Source organism: Marmota flaviventris, chromosome 2 (genome assembly GCF_047511675.1).
Source record: "Marmota flaviventris isolate mMarFla1 chromosome 2, mMarFla1.hap1, whole genome shotgun sequence".
Taxonomy (NCBI): Eukaryota; Metazoa; Chordata; class Mammalia; order Rodentia; family Sciuridae; genus Marmota; species Marmota flaviventris.
This window is the reverse complement of record NC_092499.1, coordinates 191,141,791-191,164,851: the sequence shown is the minus strand read 5'-3', so window position 1 is coordinate 191,164,851 and position 23,061 is coordinate 191,141,791. Positions and strand designations below refer to the sequence as shown.

General features: G+C 56.8%; 1 protein-coding gene across 1 annotated transcript in view; it reads right to left on the bottom strand.

Annotated features, from left to right (window-relative positions):
• Bmp7 (bone morphogenetic protein 7) overlaps nucleotides 1-23,061 on the bottom strand; it is a 68,913-nt gene that overhangs the window by 10,424 nt on the left and 35,428 nt on the right. The window contains exons 3-4 of the mRNA XM_027946451.2: nucleotides 12,046-12,194; nucleotides 28-225 (exon numbers count right to left, since the gene is read on the bottom strand). Coding sequence (XP_027802252.2) covers nucleotides 28-225; nucleotides 12,046-12,194 — 347 coding nt within the window. The remainder of the gene's footprint in view (nucleotides 1-27; nucleotides 226-12,045; nucleotides 12,195-23,061) is intronic.

The following is a 23,061-nucleotide window of genomic DNA, read 5'->3' as shown; positions in this document are numbered from 1 at the left end:
CCCTGCGCCGACCCACCCTGGACGTACCTGCCACACTGGCCATCCTCAGAGCCTCCTGGTTCTTGGGCGTCTTGGAGCGGTTCTGGCTGCGCTGCTTGCCCCCAGTAGACCGGACGCTGCGGAGGTGGACTTCGGTGGCCTTGAAGAAGGCCACCATGAAGGGCTGCTTGTGCTGGGGCCCGTGTCGCCCGATCAGGCCCGCCAGCTTGGGGTTGACGCTCTGCCCTAGGGAGGAAGCAGCCAGACGCACAGACGGTGGGTTCCGGGAGGGACAGGGCAGGTCGGTGCTGCAGACATCATCTCCTCTGCCCTTCATCCATGGTTCTGCCACCCACTAGTCCTGGCCGCAGCCAACCCCAGGCCAGGAGCTGTCCTAGCAACCTGGAAGCAGCTACAAGCAAAAGAGAAAAGCCCCCACTCCCCGACTTTGCACAGGGGGGAGGCGGCCGAGGGACACCCTGGGTACTGAGTGGGACTGGTAGGTGTGGAGGAAAACAGGCAGGGGAGGGGCAGGCTGCAGTTGGCAGATGGTCCCATGCCAGGGGCACCTAAGTCCCACTCACAGTTCCATGGCCAAAGTGGGTCACATAGTCAACCTAATTTGGAGGGGGCCATTCCTGTTCTGTGCCAAGGAGGGTGGGCACAGCTGCCAACAGCCCTAACGACTGCAGAGGGACCACTGGAGCAGAGAGCTGAGGACCATGAGGAGGAGACCCCTCCAGACAGAGGGAGCCCAGAGGCAGCTGTCTGGAGGGGGGCGGGGGGCCACAGGTGAGGGCTGCAGAGGAGAGGGGGGGTAGTGGGCAGGGGCAGCAGGAGCCCTGATGGTGTCGGTCCTGTGGGCAGCAGCAAGCTTTTGCCTTGACTGTCCACTGGGTCCAGCAGTGGTCCCACCAGAGCCTCAGGAGAGGGTGAAAATAGGGTGTTTAAGATGTAATTCAAGAAAAGGCCAAACTAGGCCAGATGGGCCTTGATCCAACAGGCTGTCCTCCTGGGAAGGCCAGGTGAAGGCAGAGGCACAGGCACCAGGGAGGGAGAGGGGCCCAGACGCTGGGGTTGCCGGGAGCACCTTCAGCAGGGGGGCACGGAAGCATCCCTCCCTGGAGCCTGGGAAGGAATCTCCCTGTGGACACCCCGGTCACGGATGTGGGTCTTCCAGGCAGCGAGAGAACAAAGCCAGGCTGTTCTGAGCCACCCAGGCTGTGGAACTGTGTTCCCACAGCCCAGGGAGGCCACCGGGGCACTGCCTGAGTGGGAGACACCGCTTCTTATAAGATCACCTCGGTCTGTCCCTGGGGACTGGACTTCAGAGATCAAGGACAGGAGCAGAGGGAAGAGGAAAAGGTGGAGGAACCACCCAGACAGAGATGAAGAAGGCCCAGCCTGGGCGCTGAGTGGTCCGTAAGAAATGGTCGGATTCTCCAGGTTCGTTTTTTAAACCCATATCTGGGATTTATTTTTTAAATAAGCAGAGATTCACTGAAAGTTGGGGAAAATCCACAGGAGGTCCCACGTACCCTTCACCCAGTTTCCCCAGTGGAAACATCTCAACTAGAACATGACGTCCCAAGCAGAGAAGGGCAGGTTCTGAGTGTCTTGAAAAGGAACCTCCCGGAACGTGCCGAAGGATGTGGAGACCAGAGACAAGACGCTCCCTCGGGACCCGAGAAAGGAAGGCCGCCCGTTTGCCGCGGCGGGGAAAGCAAGGCAGGGCTGGGCAGTGGAGGGGGAAGTCGTTGGGTCAGGGGACGTTGTCTGGAGTCCCTACTTGACACCCGAGGGGAGCAGCCAGGCAGGTGGCCAAAGGTCCCAGTCTGAGTGTGGCTATGGATCCAGCCAGAGAGACGCTTGGCCTGGGGAGGCTCAGGCCAGCCACCTGCGTTCAAAGCCAACCTCTGGGCACAGCGCACGTGCGGAGCGCAGAGGAGCGGTCAAATGCCAGCGAGGGCAGCAGGCAGGGCCAGCGAGGGGTTTAAAGGAGAGGCCACGAGCTTGCCTGGGGACAGCGTGTGGCTGAACAAGCTGGGCCCAGGGGCCTTTTCTCTTCCACAAAGAGGTGGGGGTGTACGGAGAGGCTGCACAGGAGTGCCTCAAAGGAAGTTTCCAGAAGAAGCCCGGCAGGAGGAAGGGGACACCAGGAGGGGATGGGATCATCCAGTGGAGGAAGTGACCCCTGTGTCCCATCCTCTGCTGACAGCCTGAGTCAGAGCCCGTGCACCGACTGTCAGTCTCTGGGCTGGGACAACGATGAGATCATTGGAAATCGTATTTAGTGTCAGGTCTGGGGTGGGGTACAAGTTCCAAGGGGAGAAAGAAGCATCCGATGAAGACAAAGCCTACCTAACATGGGACAGCTGGGAAGGCGGAGTGCTGCCCCCAGGGACACACAACTTGGAGCCACAGTGCAGAACTTGAACCCAAGTCAGGCTGCCTGAGAATCTGGAATCTTTTTTCTGCTTCTTCTGATGCTGGGGATTGAACCCAGGGGCACTTTACCACTGAGCTACACCCTAATTCCTATTTATTTATTTAAATTGAGACAGAATCTTACTAAGTTGCTGCGGCTGGCCTCGAACATTCAATCCTCTTGCTTCAGCCTCCTGAGCCTCTGGGATTATAGGTGTGCACCATTGCGCCCGGCTTCTCGAGGACTCTTGACCACTGAAGCTAGGATGCCCCAAAGTCAGGAAGAGGAGTCAAGGCCACAAGAACAATGTCTCCATAGGGCCCTGGCTCATCCACATCTGGAATTAACTCTGCCAGATGGGCCAGGAGTCAAGGAAATCTCTCAAGACCAGATCAGCACCAGGGGTTCACTTTGGCTTTTTAACAGCTCATGTTTAAAGAAACAAACCCTCTCCGTCCGCCGTGGCCTGGCCTCCACCCCTCTTAGCGCCGGCTATCCTGCATTCTTAAGCAGGGTTTCCTTGAGTTCATCCACCTATAACTCGAATGATTCTATAAAAGAAACCATTAAAGCTGAGCCCCTAGGAATTATGCTTCCCCCCTGGAAGGATTTTAGAGCAAAATAAAAATGCCTGACCTGAAAACCTGGTGCCGTTCCAGACACCTTAAGTCCAAGTGCTGGGAATGGAGTCCACAGCACCGTGGGAGAACCTGGCCAGGGACCCAAAGGTCTGCTGAGCGACAGCAGGTCAGGGGACAGAGGAGATCTACAAGGGTTGGACATGTCGCCTGCAGGGCCTCGAGCTCCTCATGTGCAAAAGCCCTGCCCGTCCCTTTCCTGGTAACCAACCCCTTTTCACTGAGGCAGCTGTGCCATAAGCCGACTCCACCTGGCCTCACGGGTGGGACTGAGGTTTAATAAGAGGCCACTAATCCTCTAGTACAGTCATTGGCTCAGGGATTAATATGTGACCCAATTCAGTCAGTGAATGCAAGAGAAGTGCCCTGGAAGTTTCTTTTCTGGAAACTTTCCACTCTAACTTTCAGAAGTAATTTTCTCTCTACAAACAGGACTGAGGGAAGAGAAATGGAGGGAGTCCTAGGATCGGCCACCACCTAGCAACCACAGAGAGAACAGGATCAACCAAAGCTGACGAGCAGAAGGAGCAGCAGAGAGGCAGGGTCTCTCATGATGTCACCAGGTCATGGTCAAACCAGCGGCACATTCGAGCCGGCCAGCAAGATGAATGACCTCCCCCAGTGATGGAGTCCAAGCCGATGTTTGGGGCCGTTCTTGCCCCTTTCTAAGTGGCTGAGGACAGGGCTCGTAGGTGCAGGCCATGGTGGGCCTGGTCAGGAGCAGACCCTCAGCAGGTGTGGCTGAAAGACACCTGGCAGTGGTTCACTTACCTTCACCAAAGACAGGGACACAGAAGGTAGGCCGGCAATTCCCCCCAGAAGCTGACCGTGTAATGCCCACGTGACCCACCAAAGCTCCTCGGCACACGCCCAGGAGAACTGAGCCCAGCGTCACGTGACCAGCTGCATGTGAGTGGCACAGCAGCAACAGGCACAAAAGCAGAACACTGAGACAAATGCCAGGCCTGAGGACGGTGTGGCTCACCTGGGGACAGGGAGGACACAAGCCAGAGAGGGTGGGCTCCAGGGACAGTAGGCTCGATGGCTCTGGGGGGGCCATCCTGGCACTATAGCAGGGGGCTCAGCAGCAGCACCCCCAGCTGTGACCACCAAGAATGCCTCAGAACTTGTCACGTGTCCCCTGGGAGGCAAAAGTCCTGGTGGAGAGCCTCCCCCTGGCGTGGCATGTTGTAGACATTCCACATGCTGGGACTCCCCGAGCCCCGTGTCGGCTGACGTCAGTCTGCATGACGACTCTGAGGTCCATCCACATGGTCCCGAGTGCCCCTGTTCGTCCTCTGCATGGCCGAGGGTGTTCCATGCTATGCATGGACACATTGCTTAGCCGTTCACCAGGTGAGGTCTTGGGGCTCCTTCCAGTTCTGATGATGATAATCAGAGACAGCTGGGCACAGGCCGTTGAGGGAACCGCCCCTTCGTTTCTTCTGGTGTGGAGCGGGAGTTGTCTCCCACACACCTGTCCCCCTCTGCCTCTGCACGCTCCAGGTGTCTCACATTTCCAGTCTTTAGGGACGAGGGAAGCCATGTGCCGGGCCCTCGCCTGGTGGCTCAGTCTGAGTGCAGAGGCCTGATCCAAAGAGGTGCGTGAGCTGTGGACCACACGCCGTGCCCCGCTCTCCCTCCCACCCTTCCCTGCCTCACTGGGGTCGTGTTCTGGGGCCGGGGACTGCAGGATTCTGGAAGTGTCTTCCTCCTAAAAGGCAGCCACAGGGATCAAGAAATGTCCTTTACCCTGGCCACCAGATCCTGCCTTCCTCCGTCCTTGGGGACATGGAGGCAGCCCTCCTGCCGAGGGTGAGTGAGGAGCCCCAGGACAAGACGCTAGCACATTCAGGATGGTGGGCCAGAAGGGCACAGGCTTGACGCTGATGACTGGCCCAGGGGGTCAGGTCACATCCAGCCACCACCTGCTTTTTCAAATAAAGTTTTATTGGAATACCGTTAGCGCACATTGTGGGTACCAGAGGCTGCTTTCCCACCAAAGGCCACTGCTGTGCAGGCAGATGCCCGACCCTCCAAGCCTCTGATGCCCACCCTGGGCACCACAAAAACACTGGCAGCTCCCTGCCAACCAACCTTTGACCAATTTGCTTCCAGCCTATGGAGGAAACTGTCCCTGTCTTGAGCTGGGACACGCCCATGTTCTATCACGCACGTCTGGGCCCTCTGGGTACCGTCTGTTCTCTACATTGCTGGTCCTTGACAAAAATAAAAACCATTTCCTGGGCATTTTCTCAGTGCCAGGCACTGTGCTAAGCATGTTCAAAACAAGAATTGTGACTCGTGACCCACGTTCACAGCAGGGGAGGACAAGGTCATGGGCGTGAAACCTTCCTAGGGCCCCTGCACTCCTCAGGGGCAGAGACGAGCTCACACAGGGTCCAGCTGACGCGAGGCTACACACTTCACCCCCACACCATCTGTCAATGAGTCCAGGCGGATATTGGCACAGGGCCCCCCAATCCAGAAAGGATTCCAGGCTGGCTGTGGGGTGCCTGCGGAGGCTCCAGCAGTAGGAAGATCCGCCGTTTCATGGAGGGAAGGCTCACGGAGAGCTGAGCCAGGCAGACCCAGGGGTCTAGGAGAGTCCAGCAGGTACACCTCAGCCCCATGGGCCGAGCAGTGGCCCAACCTGGGGCAGCCAGCAAGCTCTTGGGAAAGATCCCGGAGAGCAGGCAGGAAGCACAACCGGAGCCTCTCAGGACAAGAGGGGACACAGCCCACCCCAGAGAGGGCAGCGTCTTGGCTCTCCTCTGGTCCCTTTGTTTTCCAGGCCCGAGGCCACCAGCTGCCCCTCCGAGGCCCCAGCATAAAAGTGTTCCTCATTAGCGGTGGGAAACACTTCAAGTCCAACCACTCCTCTCCATGAACCAAAGCCCGAGTGACAAGTGAGAACACAGTTAACACTGCGACATCTGCTTGGCCCCGTGACCCACTTCCGTCCTCGCCACCGCTGCCCACCCGGCCCTGGAAGGACCCACCCCAGCTGCTGGGCCATCGGGCTTTTTTTTTTTTTTTGCTCCTTCTCTGGCTTTGGACAAACAGGAAGTGAAGAAATCACAAGGCGAAGGCACCTGGGGGCCAGCTGCCCAGGGGCGGGCGTCAGCAGCCGCTTGAAGGGCGGGTGTGCACAGCCATGAGCCAGCGGCTCACCTCCGCGTCCTCCCCGACCACCACACTTGAACTGCGCGGCCCGTGGACCCCTCTGCACCCAGGCACATCTGCCAGGGTCGAGGAGTGGGACACGTGCTCTCCCACGTCAGAGGACAGAGGCTAGGTTGTGCACAGGGTGCCCACTTCCAGAGGCAGCGGTGGGGCACGGAGAAGATGCCTCTGCCCCGTAGAGCATGCGCCTGCAGGTGCTGCAGAAGGGGGTCCCTGAGGAAGAGGGAGGGGGGCAGGCGAGGCCACCAGATCATCTTCTTCATCAGAGAGGCTGATAGGCGCCACCCTCCTGCACCTCCCAGTGATTTCTTCTGTGAACAGGGAGAGCGGGGAGGGACCCCATGAGCCAGGACGGGATGCAGAGTTCTCTTCTTGGGAACCAAGGAGCCCGTGCTTCCAGAGGTCTTCATCACCCACAGCGGGCTCTGGAGGTGGAAATCGGCCCCAGGAGAGCAGCAGGAAACCCTCGAACAGCGCGCAGGACAGTGGGCACAGCCTCAGCCCTCTCCTCCACAGAGTGCCCCTCATTCACGGCCCCCTCCTGCAAGATCGTGAGCCACGTGACAGCCAAAGCTTAAGACTTGTTTAGGCGGTTTGTTGAGTGAATATATGTGATTCCAACACGGGCCAAGAGGCTGTCAGATGCAGGAAGCCGTTTCTAACAACCAAATGAGGCGGAGGAGAGATCTGTGCTGCTCCCGTCCCAGCATGCAGGGCCGGAAGCCAATGTACATTGAGGGCCCATGAAAATGTTTTAATGTCCCTTAAAACATAAGACAAAACATGAACTTTTAGTATCAAAGAAAATGTTTTAATGTTTAATTCAGCCAGGATTATATCCATCTTTATATCAACATGGCCGTAAAAAACACTTTTTAATTTTTTTTTAATGGGAGAGGAACTCAGGGAAGTCACACACTGCCCAGACGGTCCTCCAGGAAGCCAGCGCTAGTGAGGGCTCTTTAAAAGGATCTTTTCTTCCCAGGGAAGAGGACGGTGAGGACAGCCAGAAGGACCCAGCATTCGCGGGGTGCAGGTGTAGATGACCCTACTGGGCACTGCCCTCTCGAGCCCCACCCACGCCTGGTCCCTGGTGACCACATTCCAGGGAAGAGCGAGGGGGCAGGAGTCAGTGTTCTGGGTCCACCCCGGGAGCCAGGGGACTCGGCTTTCTCAGCCCCGGTTTCCTCTTTTGCCCAACGTGGCAGTGACAACCGGGCTGCATGGGCAGGGTTATTGTGAGAACTAAATAAATCTACCACCATCACAGAGAAACGCTAATCAAACCCACAGTCATGGGCACAGACGTGCAGCCGCCCAGGGCTCAGTAACCCCCAGGGCCCACCCTCTTCTTCCTGCCGGCCACCTGCAGACAAGTGATGCTGTGTCTAAGGAACAGATGAAGGGGCAGGCAGGGGCACACCAGGGGACCCCAGGAGCCACTCCGGCTTCTGCACCCCTTGGTGGAGGACCCAAAGTCCATGGGAGTCCCTCTGCTCAAGGGCACCCACCTCTCCTCCCTGCCCTGATTGGTCATGCTCTGCTTGCCCCCATCCCCAGCACCCACTGGGGGTGCAGAACATGGCTGGCCCAGATGTGGGAGCACAGGCCATGGTACAGGTGGGGAACCAGCCCCAGTCCCAAGATGCTGCCCTCAGGGGATGAGGCCGGGCCGCCCAGCTGCCTCCCTAGGAGACGCAGGTGCCTGGGGGTTTACAGGCTTCCCTCCCACACGGGCAGCTTGCTGGCCAGAGTGGAGCCCAGCTGGGTCATGGCTGTGACTAACAGGAGGGCCACAGCGGGGGAGGAGAGGGAGCAGCGCAGGTTCCTGGGTGGTCTCAGAAGGGCACCTCTGGCCCAAGACTCCACCAGGGCCAGATGGGCAGGAAGCCTGTGCAATCCCAGTTTGGTTTGGAGCCCTTGTGGGCAGGGCTCCCGGCAGGCCACTGTCAAGTTCTTGAAGAAGCCCTGGGGAATGGGGGGTCTGGGTCTCTCCAGGTGCCATCCATGGCACCTGGACGGGTCCCCAGCCCTCAGTGTCTTGCCTGTGGAGAGGATCTAGAGCCACCAAGCCACCAGGAATGGTGGGCTGGGGAATATGGAGCTCGGGAGAGCTCCCAGGTGCTCGGACCTCCCCCCGTGCTGTGGGCACGGTAATGACAGCACCCCCTGCGTGGTGACGGGGAGCGTCACCAGAAACAATGTGTCATGCCCTTTGTGCTTGTGGCCAGCACGTGTTAAGCAACTAAGCACTTCACTTGCATGAGCTCATCTGATCCTGCACAACCACCCTCGGAGGCGGAAACTATTATCAGCCCCATTTTCCAGATGAGGGACACTCGGTGACTCACCCTGGGTCACAGGGCTAGAAACAGCAGGGCTGGGGCTGGAGCCAGGGCAGTCCCTAGCTCTGGGCCCTGCACCGTGCTACCCCAGCAGATGACAAGCCTCAGCCACAGTGTGGGGTGGAGCAGACGCTGGAGGCCAGAGGGACAGAAGGAATCTGGTGTTGGAGGAAAGAGGGAGCACAGGCCTGACATCAGGAGGAACTGATCACGGGGTCAGTGTCACCTGTGAGAAAAATCAGCCCTGGGCCACACGAGCTACCAGGACCAGCCAGACAGGCACACAGGACCCGCTGGGCCAAGTGGTCAGGGCTAGCCAGCATCCACAAGTCCAGAGGAAGAGTCACTTGGAAGAGGGGACTCAAGTCCACTCCCTCTTTACTTTCATCCATTCCCCGTAGGCTCCCAGGGACGTTTTAGGAACAGGAGGCTCGGAGGATTCTGTTGCCGGGTGAGTCTGGAATTCCTCCATGCCAAATTTGTGGTCCAGAGATTTGCAAGGGACACAAGCAAAATAAAGGCTCTGATATGTCCTGCAGCGCCTCCTGTTTACTCTCTCCAACTAGCACTCCTCCCACTAGCTGACCGTGAAGCCCTCTGCCTGTGCCCGGGGCACCTACTGACACCTGCTGACACAGTTTGAGAAAGGCTGGCATAGAACAGACTTTACAATCTTTTCCTTGAAACAACATTTCTGTGCCAGTCATTCGACTTTGCTGTTAAAGCACCCAAGTGAATGGCCCTGGACAAAAGGGCAACAGACTGGCACGTCACCGCGCACGTCACCTCCCAGGTCTCCAGGCGTTCTTCTCCCCCATTTTCCCCAGTCATTTAAAAATATGAGGGCTGGGGGTGGGGCTCGGAGGTAGAGCGCTTGCCCAGCTTGTGCCAGGCCCCAGGTTCCATCCCCAGCACTGCAAAAGGACATATTTATACATATGAAATAGTAAAGTGTGTGTGTGTGTGTGTGTGTGTGTGTGTGTTCGCGCGCGTGTGGCCTTTTCTTCTCCCAGGTGCCCCAGATGGGCTGTGGGCTGACTATGACCACCAGCAAGGTTCAGTTATAGGGCAACGGAAAACTCCAGTTCTTTCTAGAGCCTCCTTTCAAGTCTCAGGAACATGGAAAGGGGATGAAGAATGGAGAGAGGAGTGGGGTACCTTCAGCAGAGAGAGACCTGGGGAGCAGGGCAAGAGTGTGGTTCTCTGCTCCGTGGTCCCTGGCATGGCTTGTGGCCTTGGTGAGGGTACTGAAACCCAACGGAGGGGCGTTCTGGATGGTCAGGGCGCTCCCTCCTCTCACCCAGACCCTCACAGGTCTTGTAAACTGTTCCTGCTCCCCACATCCTACTGCCACGTCCCTGAGAAGAAGGTAGGAAGAGACACCCTCGAGATTCTGGCCAGTTTTCTCCCCAAGCTCCAGACCACAGTGGTGGCCCCAGACAGGAAGGAAAAAGGGCAGAGCCCAGGAACTACAAAGGACACAGTGATCGAACCAGCTCTGGTGTCTGGGTCCACCTGGCAAAATCCAGCATCATCGATGTAGAAAGAGCCAAACCCTGGGGAAATATTTGCTGCTTAAGCGGCAAAGAGCCAAAGTAGAGGAAAAAAAGACCAGCGCACGGCAGAGGGTGAGAACGCGGTGTGCAGAGAGGAAACACGCATGGCGCGGACGGATAAATACTCCACCTCCCCAGAGAGGAAAGCCACGGGGACCCCAGGTGCTGTCCTTCCTCCATCAGACTAGCCAGGGTGGGCAAGACCGAGAACTTGACAGAGAAGGAGGGGAAGCAGGCTCGCTCATGGACAGGTAGGAGTGCAGATGAACGGCCTCTGAGCGGGGCCAACTGACAATATCACAGCAGCAACAGCCAAGGTCACTTTCAGGAATTCATCTAGAGCTACACCCACTCCACTGGAAAATGACCTGCATGCCTGGGTTTGCTATGGCTACCTGTTTGTAAGAGCAAGAGATTGGAAAACCCCAGGCATCCACCCCAAAAGGCAATAATAACAGCTTCAACTCTGTTAATTATGGCTCTCCTTCGTGGGTCCTGTAGTCAGGTCATGTTCTAAGTCCTCCGTACTCAGAGTATGATCTGGGGACCTGCAGCCTCAGCATGCCCTGGGGGCTGTCCAAAAAGGACCTTCACCCAGTCCAGCCAACTCAGAATCCACATTTTAACAAGAACCCTGGGGAGTCCCCATGCACATTAAGGCACTATTTTAAACATTCGTCTCATATGAACCCAAAACAACCCCATGGCCCAGATTCTTGTCACCTGCATAGTGGTGATGAGGAAGCCAAGGCTCTGACAGGTCGGGGAAGTTGTTCAAAGTCACATAGGGACAGGAGGTAAGAGCACATGGACCCTACAAAGTCACGTAAGTCTTACAATGAACTAGGAACCTCTTAATGATGAACAGCATCAATCTCCAAGATAAGCTGTCAGATGGAGAACACACTGCACCATCATTTGAAGAACAAAAGGAAAGTAGAATCTCTGTGTAAGCTCTTGAAAACCCAGACAGCATCTCCGAAAAGGAACTTAGTAACAGGGAAACAGCAGCTGCCTCTGGGAAGTGGAACTCAGCAGATGCAGGAAGGAAGTTGGAGGGAAAGTATTCACTGTCACACACTCCCATACTGTTTGACTATGAGGTCATGGGCCTATATTTCCTGTTCCAAAATAAATGAAAAAAACATTTTTTTTTTCCTTAAAACTGGTGGAAGGAAGAAGCTACATGCCCAGAAACCACTCCCATTTAATTAGAAACACCATTTGTGGGGAGGAGAAATGGCACGGCCCACCACTAGCTCCCCACTCTTCTTCCTGTCTGCCTTCTCGCAGGAGGTGGGTTGTGAGGGAGGACAGGTGCCCGGGAGGCCCAGCTACAATGGATTCCAGGACTGAGGACTCAGAACCACTAACAGCGAGGGCACTAATGCTTTGGCAGGTGCAATGGTCCTTAGCCAGGGGCAATTCTGTCCCTCAGAGGACGTTTGGCAATGTCTGCAGGCACTTAGGGGAGACTAGGAGGATACTACGGAGCCTAGAGGGGGGGACCACGGGTGCCACTGAATGTGCTCTGATGCCGGGGCCAGCCCAGGCTGCCGTGCGTCACGAGGTGGAGAAGCTGCACAAGCACTTGGACCGCTGTGTTTACAGGACTCACCTCAGAGCACTCCAAGGTGAGGTGCTGACAGAGCAGTCCTGGGGCAGCCCTAATTCTGCATCTCTACCATGAGGCACCCCCGCCCCACGGATGTGGGTCCACGGAGCCGTGAGGCCTGTGGCCAAGCTCGCTGGCTCCCTGTGAGGGGAAGGGGCTGCTTTGGCTGGGGGTCGAGTCCTGGGGGAGGGGTGGGAAAGCCTGCTCCAGGAGCAAACAGCACACACACAGCTTCGGACATCCTGACCCAGAGCGCGGGCTGCACCAGAACCAGTGGTGGCGGTGGCCAGGGACTCACCATCCAGAGTCTCCACGGAGAGCTGCAGGCCCAGGTTGTGTCTTGGGTTGACCACCCAATGGTTGCTGGTGGCTGTGATGTCGAACACCAGCCAGCCCTCCTCAGAGGCCCAGAGGGTGCGGCTGTCGAGCAGGAAGAGGTCAGACTCCCTGTGAGAGAGGAGGAGAGACACAGGCCCATGGTTAGCCCAGCACCGCTCAGTTCCCCCAAAGCCAACAGAGAAAAGAGTCTGTGGGACAGGGAGCCACGAGGGGGCCACTTGTTTCCCAAAAGTGAGTTCAGCAGACCAAGACCCAGGCACAGAGAGCTCTCAGGAGTCGTGGTGGGGAAAGGGAGCGCAGAAGAATCACAAAAAGACACATGCAGAGGACGCAGGTGCTACCAGGAAATCTCGTTCCACCACGTGTTGGGGGAGGGGCTCTAGCAAGAAGAGTCATCAAGACACCCAAGGCCTGTAGGCTGCATGTGGCTGGGAGAGACCTGGGGCAGGAAGTGACGATTCCTCACTTATTGCAGCAGAAATTCACCCTGCAGAAGATGGTGGATGGATGGGTAGATAGGAAGGTGGATGGGGTAAATGGGTGAATGGGATGAATGGGTGAATGGGGTGGGTGGGTGGGTAGATTGGCAGATAGATGGGTGGGTGCAGGTTTGGATAGCTAGATGAGTGGATGGGTGGATGTATTCTGCCTACAAGGTCTTCATAATATCTCTTGTGAACATTTAATTGCAAAGACTCAGTTTTAATACTTTGGGTCCTTCAATACTCATTTAAAATACTGGAACCCCTAATGTGCCATGTGCCAGGGATTGGAGTGGCACAACTATGTGGGTAGCAACTAGAAGTCTAGTGAGTCAGAGGCCACAGGTGGCCAGGAACATGCTCCAGTCTGATGAATAAAATGTAATTTATTCCACCAGTCTGGCCCCTGCCCCAGGGCATTGGTAGTCTCTATCATCCTTGGAGTTAACTAACTTTCCTTGGGGTTAAGGTGAATTTTCTCTGCTCATACATAAAGATGTGGGATGTGGCAACTCTTAACTGAGTTCTTACCACGTGCCAAGCTCTGAGTTGAGACGTCTGACCAGCATCGTGTCACTGAGTCTCACAACAACTCTACAAGGCAGATAATATTGCCAATGCTATTGTTCAGATCTCAAATTGAGGTTCAGAGGGTGGAGTTGTCTGCCCAGGGTTATTCCACTGGGACAGGGTCCAGGCAGGTGGAGCCCAACCAGGCTGCCTGCAAGCCCAAGCCTGCAATGTCACATGAAGACAGAGCTTGTGGACTTTACCTTGGCTCTGGTGTAGCTTGTTACAAAACACGCCACTAAATCTCCTGCTGGAGCCAAGCAGCCATGCCCCTTTGGATGAGGCCCATGTCTCAGGTTGGCCCCAGTCCCCTCTTCCTACAAACAACTGCCAATCACCTCCATTCATCATTCCCAGAGACCTCTAAGTGTGCAAGGGCAGCTGAATTACCATTCTGTTGAAGCCACAGTCCCTTAGACATTCCCCAGGCACATCAGCAAGTACGGCCCAGGAAACAAGTCTTTGTATCAGCCAGTGTCTCTGATGATTTTAACTCAGAACTCACTAGCAATGCGTTGGGAATGAACAGGCCGCTCAGGGAAGCCCCAACGGGGATGAAGAACCAGGCTCAGAAAGCAAACATGGAGGAGGCAGGTGTGATGGAGCAGGACAGGTGGGGCGGGGATCCTGCTCTTCTTTGCCCTCTTTACATCTCTCCCTCCAAAAGTCTGGAGACGGAGAGTTTAGTTGGCTGGGTCAAGTCACACTCTGTGGTACGGTGGGGCTTGGCTTTCCCCACCCCATGCCCCTACAACCCCACCGTTTAATTCAGATTCAGAAAGTCCTGAACTCGATTCGGAAAGTGTTGAATTCTATCATTGGTTTGGTCTGAATATTAGTGTCCCTCCCAGAACCTATGTTGAAACTTAATTCCCAATGTGGCAGTATTAAGGGGTGGGACCTGTCAGAGGCAATTAGGCCACGAGGAAGCCACCCCCATACATGGATTAGCCCTCGGTAGAGGCTTGAGGTGGGAGTCCCTCTTGTTCTTCCCCCTTTCACCACAGGAGGACGCAGAAGGCGCCATCTTGGAGCAGACAGACCTTGGCCAGGCATCAACCCTGCCAATGTCTTGGCTTGGGACTTCGCAGCCTCCAACTGTGAACCATAGATCTCTATTCCTTATGAATGACCCAGTCTCATGTATTTTTGTCAGAATGACACAAATGAACTAAGACAATGGGCCAGTGTGCTCAGTGGCCTCTAGTCTGAGGACCAACAAACAGCCACACACAAGACAACACGTCATCCCCAGCCAGCCACACTGGAGGCCCTCCTGATCCGCCAGAGGCCCGTCCTTCTCCATGACACAGAGAGGTTACAGCAGCAAGGAAGTCCTTCTAGAGCCACGTGGGATTTTAAAGACCCTGTGTTGGACTTTCTTCTCCAAAGTGAATCAAAATAATGAGTCGACTTTTCACGACCCATTTCCTTCTGCTTCTCCCAGGGCCCTTATTTCAGAACTTGCTCAGGGGATGTCCACGTGGCTTTCAAACTCACAAACAAGAATTTCCTGCTGTCTTCATCTCCAGTGTGCCTTGATGACTTTCCCATCCCTGGAGAGTTCCCAAGACCATCCATGAACCAGTGAGCTGCTCTGGACAATTCACAGATGGGAGCAGGGACACCGTCCAAGTCAAAACACGCCCCCCCACTGAGCCGGCTCCCGCCCCACAGGAAACATCCACACCTTAGCACAGAAGTCACAAACCTGGGTGGTGATTTTTTTGGAAAATCATTATTTGTAGGAAAATATGACCAGATATCTGGACAGGCCCTGGTAGACAGTAAAACAATGAATGGTAACCGAGGGAACAGCATTCGGCCTCACACAGAGGACGCCCTGCCAAACGATACTGAGCACTCTCATCACGGGCCAGGACACCGAGGCCAGATGCTGCAGGCTGGCGCTGACTCACCCCTGAACCAGCAGGAACGAGGTGACTCCCGCCCCAAATCATGGTGTGCAGTGTGTCCCAGGCACGCCTGGAAGCCAGGCCTCCTCGGAAGGCACAGGAGAGGGGAGCCTCGCTGAGACGGGCCACGTGCGCTGAGCACAGGCTTTGCCTGCAGACAGGCAGCTGGGTGGCAGGCTGGACACAGACAGACACGGAGGACCAGGCAGCTGCCACGCCCAGGCATGCTGGGAGAGGGCAGCTGCAGTCGCCATCCCACGAGCAGCCGTCCTTACGACCAGGAGAGCGCTGAATGGGCCCTTTGTGACAGTTTTATTTACCTTAAATACAATGGCCTCCCTGACCCAGCCCAGGGAGAGCGGAGGGTAGGGAAGGCGCCCCAAGGAACCGGAAGATGATCTTCCCTTTTCGCCACTCCTGAAAACCCAGGTGCTTTCCAAACTCCCCTCCCTGACTCTCCCTGACAGCTCCAGACCCTGGTAAGGTACGGTACGGGTCCCGTTTTACAAGAGGACAGTGACGGTGGAAGAGGGGAAGCCACCTGCCCACAGTGGCAGGCCTTACTCGTGGCAGAACCGAGCCACAGCAAAGGAAACCTGCTCCAGAAGCCGGTACAGAAGCCACGCGGCCTCCTTAGCCCACTGTCTCCTGGGGGCCCAGAGACGCAGGGAGCTGGGAATCCTGCTGTCTCACGGCACGATGGGGTGGAGCAGGTGCTGAGGGGCGCAGATCCAGGGGTGGAACAGCTAATCTGGGTCTCAGTCTGCTCCTCCGCAAAGTGGGGACAAGGCCGTCCTTGTAGACAACTGGGAGGAAGAAGAGAAGCTCGCCTGGCCCCAGAGGCCAGCGCTCCCAGGACATGTGTGCAATCGGGGTGTGGGCTCTCCCTGCCACAGGAATTCCAGCTGGGCCCAGAGGTTACGCAGCTCCCCAAGATCCTCCAGGCAAGCCACCACATATCCATCCAAAGACCTCACCTTTGACCCCAAAACATGTAAGGATGTTAGCAGTTGTGGGAGGCTAACATCCAGCACTTCCTGCTGTCTGTCTCCCGTGCTGCTCTCTTGGCATCTGCACCCACTTCTGAAGTCCACTGTGACTGGAGGACCTGGGGGCCAGCCCTGCCAGGTCTAGGCAGGGCTCGAAGGCCTGGGCAGTTCTTGGTTTTGCCCCTGGGGAGCCACCACGTCAGGAAACCCAACTGCACTGAGGAGGGTAGAGCCCACAGAGGATGAGGGTCTGTGAAGGGACTGAGAGAGGAGCCAGGCAGCCCAGGTGCGGGTGGTCCAGCCTCCCCAGGGACCACACGGGAACCACCAGAGCAGAAGAACCACTGGCCGAGCCCTGCCCATATTACTGAGCAATAAAATAATTGTTTTGAGCCACTCCTGGGTAGTCCAAGAGAGATAATCCAAAGAAGGGTCACGCTGCTTATGACACAAAAGCTGAAACTGCCCCCTGGGGGATTGGCCAAGACATCGAGGCCCGTCCAAGGCAAGCATGCCCTGCACAGCTGCTGCACAGGACCTGTCAATCCACTTGCAGTCAAGGGGAACACAGAGTCAGGAAAAAGGTGTTATAAAACACGGTGTGTCACAGGTGCGTTTCTGGGGAAAGATAAAATGCTCAAATGAGTGTGAGAAGAAATGGAGAATTTCAAGAGTTGAATAGGCATGAAAGAAGTCAAAGGAGGAATAAAAGATCTCCTGGTCCTCACACCTCAGGTGGGTGCACCCTGCTCTTTTACCAAGATCTCTAGGCCACCAGTTGTAACTCCTCCTTCCAGAAGTGTGAGAGGAAGAGGGCAATTCAGAGCCCGCACCGTACAGCTAGTGTGCCGCTGACTGCCAAATCCGGGAGGGCCCATTTGAACAGACGTCTCGAGAGAAGACGGACAGATGGCCACAGGACACACAAAAAGATGTTCAACATCACAAGCTGTTAGGAAAAAGTAAATCACGGCTACAAGACAGCACTTGACCCCCTCAGGAAGGCTGAATAAAAAGCTCAGACACGACCGAGAATCCGGGAGGAAATGAAGAACGAGGCCCCACACACTGGCCACGGGAGGTGAGATGGTGCCATCGGTGGGGAAGTGGCTGGACAGTTTCCCAAAAGGGGAAACATAAGCATCATTTCCAAATGACCCAGCTCGACCGGAGCCCTCCCTGACCCTGGGCACTGGTGGTGTTAATATTTAACTGCCAGCCTGGGACACTGTTGCCAGGCTTGAGGACACCTCTCCCGGGGACGTGAAGCGCCTGAACCCCACCTGGAGGGGCAGCGGAGGAGCCGCTCATCATACTGCAGTTCCCAGCCCCTCTCGGCCCACTCCCCTGGAAAGTTCCACCCCGTGGAAAGTGGGTATTTTAGAATCTGGAGTGTAGGAGGGAAGTCCTTTTTTTTTTTGCTTTCTGGCTACTTAGAGGCTATTTAGAGGCTGTGACCTCAAGGGCCTTCACCCACAACCTCTCCCAGGTGGAGAAAGATTCCACTGTGGGAGGAGGTGCAACCCCTCAGACCAGGACCTCTGGGGAACTGCCAACTGCATACACATGGCTCCAGGGAAAAGAGCCCTGACACCGGCCCTGGAAACCAAGCTAAGTCTGGGGTCTGAGGAGGCCCTGGCCCTGGGCACTCCCACCATGATTAAAAGGCCATAGGAAACGTGGATTCCATCTGGGTCGTGTAGTGCCCACTGTCTTGTCCCTCGGGATGGTCCACATCCTGTCTCAGAGCCCAGCTTCAGAGCTGTGGGAACCATGCCTCCTGCCAGTCACCCAGTGTCCAGGGTCTCAGGGGTTGAGCAGGACCTGGGATCCACTGCAGCCATTTGGGTTCTGGGCTCTGCAGACCAGTGTGGGGAGGGGTTCCATCTTGTGTGCAGACTACCAGTGACCAAATGGGAGTTAGAATCTAGTTCCCGGCCATAACCGTGGGTGGGATGATCAAACAATGCTGACCACACCCATGCAACTCCCCAGGGACTCGGACACAGTCCACCACCAGCAGGGACAGGTGCAAGCTGGGGCTTGGAAGGGTCCAGTGTGGCACCATCTACAGTCTCTCCAGGAGGCTGGGCCAGGGCTGCGGCCTCAGCACCTAGAACCACCCCCTGAAGTGCTGCTCTCCTGCCCAGCAGAGTGGCACGCGACCCCGTGTAACAGACAGGCGGCACAGGCCAGGAGGGAGGAGGCTCTTCATCTAGGGAGCACAAGCCCAGGCAGAGAGCCATGGGGAACACGGCCCACCTGGGGTTAGGGGAGGCAGGTGGAAGGATGTGGCCATCCGTGCCGCGCGGCCCCGCCACCAAAGAAAGGAAAGTGGGCTTCAGATGACAAGGTGGACAGCACAATGTGCTCCTAAAAGGCCCCGTCCCAGCCTCAGGCCCTCGAGTGCACTATCTTACACGGGAGGAAGGGTTTTCAGGTGGGATTAAAGGATTTTGAGCTGAGAGAAGATCTGGATATCCAGATGGGCCCAGGGTCATGTCAGAAGTCCTCATGAGCGAGCGGCCAAGGTGGCCGTGACAGCAGAGGCCAAGGGGCTGCAACAGCTGAGCCCCAGCTAAGGAGGAGGTGCCTGTCCTGCCTGGACAAGGCCTGGAGGCGTGTTCTCCCAGGGCCCGCAGAAGGCGCCCAGCCCTTCCAGCCCATGGCGCGGGGCACCAGGGGGACCCTCTTCAGACTCCAGCCCTCCAGAGCTGCAGGAGAGCACACCCATGTGTGGTGAGCCCATTGAATCGCTGGTCACTTGCCACAGCAGCAATAAGGCTCCATCCCTGCCACCCGGGATGTCCTCTCCCTCGGGGCTCTGCTAGGAGCTGGGGAGAGAGGCAGAGCCCTGGGCCCAGAGGCTGGGGGCAAGTCCTGAAAACCCCGATCAAGTGCAGGGAGAGGGTCCTCCGGGTGAGGAAGAGGAAAGGAGGCCCAGCCCCGGGTGCGGGGTGTGAGAGGACGACCTGTGAACACCAGAAGGACGTGCGGGGCCAAGGCAGCCAGGGGCTGGACCAGTGCTCCTGGCAGAGGGCAGGATGTGGGCAGCGTGGTGAGAGACAGCAGGAGAGGCCAGGTGAGCAGGGGTGCAACCTGCAGGGCTCTGGCTGCAGGAAGGCGGGTGCTGGGAGCTTGCTGCGTGGGGAGTGGAGGGCGCTGCACACCACGCAGCTCCCCTCCCCGTGCTGAGGGCACCCCCGCTCTGCTCTTTGGAAAACTGCAAGGCCGGACATTTGAAGGCTGGCAGGCTGTGAACGGCGGCTGGGCCCAAGAACATTCCTCAGAGGAGCCATCAAGGGAGGGCAGCCAGCGTTCCCAGGCCAGCGGGAGGTTAGGCTGAGTGGCAGTGGCTGAGGGGTGAGCATGGCACCTGCAGCCAGGCCAGCGCACAGACAGCAGCCTGCGGGGAAGTAGGAAAGCCTGGAAGTGGATCAAAGGGCCCCAGGAAGCTGGCCTTGGTGACCAGTGGCCGCTAGGCACCACTGAATTGGGCTGCAGGGCCCTCCCGTGCCCTGGGCAGGGAGCACCCCACCTCCACCTCAGGGAATGCCCTGCTTTTCCACCAGTCGCCCCAAGACAGGAAGACGAAGCCAGGGGAGGCCAGAGCTTTTTAAAGCACTTTCTTAAGGCTGCGCACATCCAGGAAGACTAAAATTAAGTCCCCTGGGAGAGAGGTGGAAAAGTACACAAAGTAGAACAATATCCTCCCGCCGCAGACAGAGCAGGGACAGCCCACGGCTTTCCTACCCACCGCAAGACTCTGCCAGCCACTGCAAAGGGAACCCACTGGGCATGTGTGCAGGGCCTGGGCCACTCCTGTCCAGCACCCAGGAGGCTGCTGTTGTCAGGGTCAGGAAGCAAGACAGCAGCCATTAAGTGCCGGGCCTCATTCTCCCCAGCTGCAATAGGAAGGGTCTAGAGCTCATCGAGGTCTCAAAGGCATATACACAGAGGGCCGGAAGTCAAAAAGGCTCCGTAGTTAAACACAGTTGCAAAGCACCGGCGACACAGCACTCCTTGGAGGGTTCACACTGCACATTAGCACTCCAAGACTCTGACAAGTCCTGCTGCAAAGAAATGTCCACCCCAGGCACAGAGGTGCCTAGAAACTCCCCAGCTCGTGCATGCAGGAGGGTGACGGAGTGGGGCGTCAGGAGGGAAGGGAATCACAGCAAGCAAGCAAGCAGAGGTCTGGGGGGAAGGCACATCCTTTCTGTGAGGGTGTCCCAGGGTGGTCCTTGGGTCACATATTGGGTGGCCTGGGATGGTAAGTATCACACACGAGCTTTGAGCGGAGGAAAGCGGGAGTGGAGTCCCAGTGGAGAGGTCCTGAGCAACCCGACCTCTGTCTGGAGGCTATTTTGTTTGTGAAATGGGATAACGATGGGCTCGTTCTGGGCATGGATTACATGGGATAATGCAGTCAAGATGCCAGCACAGAGCCAGGGGCCGAGGCTCCTAGATGTTTGGAGCAGAGCCCAATGTAATGTGAGTCTCACCACTGGGCTGACCCAGCCCCAGCCCCAGCCCTAAAGCAAGGAGCTCACTGCCACACCGTATGGACTCTGGTTCCAGAAGCAATGATCTTAGAGTAGGCTGAGGCCCTACACCTGGAGCCGTCTCACAGTGGAGGCCTGACGTCAGGTGGCTGGTGGCCAGGGAGCGGGCCTGGACCCTCCAGCAGAAGTGAAGGGAGCTAAGCATGCTCCGGGGCGGCCTCAGGGTCCTACTTGCACCCTTCTCAGCCCATGACCCACTCCCCAGAGCAGCCTGCATAGGATAAAAATGCAACTGTCCTGCCTCAAATCCCCTATGAGCTCTTAAGAGTCAAAGCGAAACTCCCTCCATGTTCTGTAACGAGGGAGACTGTGTAACTGACCAAGAAACTTTAGGGAGAGAACGAGGCACTGTCAAAACTTCCAGATGAGCACATGGGGGCTCTGGTCACCCTCCCTGTGGAGGGGCCTCAGCTGCCTTCAGGCCCTCATCTAGACTCCGGCCCACCCCGGGCCTTGGCACACCCTGTTCCCTCTCCCTGGCACACCAGTCCTTACCCTCTCACCTCCATCACCCCTGCCATTCTCCAGTCCCCAGAGACTGGGCATCTCAAAGCCCATGCCCCCCGTGCAGCCCCAAGGCCAGATTTCACGGGGGTTCATGCCGTTCTTTGGGTTCCCCTCATTCCCTACCAATTCTAAACTCCTTGTTGGCAAAGCGCAACTGCCCTAGCCCAGCACCCTGCGCCTAGCACCCAGTGGAGCAGAGTGGGCCTGGAGGACATGTGGACTGGTACACAGGCACCTCCAGGCCTCTCATGGAAGAGGAGGCCACCAGCCTCACCAGCCAGCTTCACTTCCGATAATTCCTATTGTTAAAGAAAGAAGAGTGAATGTGTTTTCATATTAGGAAGGCACCTCCAGAAACAGCTGAGTCCCCGTTTCCTGGGGCACTTAGCCCACCAGCTCTGCCCTAACCCCCTGGGAGCCACTCCCAGGTCGCAGGCTGGTCATCCATACTGGCTGGGTAGAATCCCAGGCCATCCCCAGGCTGCCTCCCGCGAGCCCCACTATGACCTGGGGACTGTGGATTCCAGTTGTAAAACCACCCCAAACTGCCCCCATCTGGAAATTGCCAGATCCCTTTCCTGTTTCCTGTCCCCTGTCACTCTCGGGCCACCTCCTTTCCCCACACTGGGAAAACCAGGCAGAGGGCTGTGTGCTCTGATCTCAGTGAACATCAGGACCCTGGGAGTCCCCCCCACCAGGCCTCGCAGGGAGCCCCGTGGAGCTGTCCCCACAGCTCTGGGAAGTCCCACGGGGGAGAGCAGCCGCCTGGGTCTGGCGTGCGGAGGTGGATCTTTCTAGACTTTCCCTGGTTGCCCCATTTCCTCCAGCCTCCAGCTCCAGACCAAAATAGAACAAGGTAAACTCGGCCTCTCTGCGAACACTCAGGGAATAAACAAACCAACACAAACAGTTTTCAGGCTGCGTCATCTTTCCAACGTTAAAAAAGAAGAGGAACCGGAGGCTGTTTTAAGGTTCCAAATCCAGAGACTAAAAACTGCACCAGACTCAGAAAGGAACTGGACCCAGCGGTGGGGCGTGCAGATGAAAGCCATGACCAGGCGCAAGATTCTCAATGGCAAAGGCGAGTGGGACACCTAGAGCAGGTGCAGGGGCTGTCGGAGACTCATCCTGAGGACAGCATCCCCAAGCAAGAGGGGTGCCAAGGAGAGGAAAGCGAAGGAAAATGTCTTGCACTCGGGGCACCGGGGCTGGGCCAGATGCCGCCCAGGCCTCGAGCCACAGATCCTGCCGGCCACCCAGCAGTACAGACCCTCACCCTGTCATGTTTTAGGGACTCTCAGAGGCACATCGAGTCAGTACTTGAAAGCAAGTAGTTTGAGAGGTGACTCCATGAACCAACTGGAGGTCAGAGCAGGGGGACAGGCATGAAAATCAACCAAACAGGGCTCTGGGCATCCAGGGCACAAACCCATGGAGACCTGTAGGCCAACTGGGGAGGATGGGGGGCTACAGATTCACCCACTAGCTCTGGTCACCATCCAAATGCATGTAGGCACCACGGGACATCTCCACTTGGTGAGCCCACAGGGCCGCTCCTCAGCCGTGACATACTGTGACATGCAGCCGAGCAGGGCCACCTGCTGAAGGACTCCACACTCCATTTAGCACTCTGCTGCCGCCATTTTGAAATCCCTGACACATTTTCAGCATGCATTTACACCTGGTTCTGGGCCCTGCAAGCTATGTGTCTGGTCCTGGGAGCTTGTTTTTCAACCCCAGGGACAGCATCTTTTAGCTCCTGCATCAGATCAGTTAGCATTAGACGTGGGGTTAGTGCTGCCAGGTGGTTCTGACAACCATTGGTTAGTTCAGGCCCAAACAGAAGTCTGTGGGCTATGGAGCTGAGTGGTGGTGGTGGTGGTGGTGGCACGGCAGCTTGAGCAGATGAAAAGGAGGCAGGAAGGGGACACATGTGGCCAGCTCCA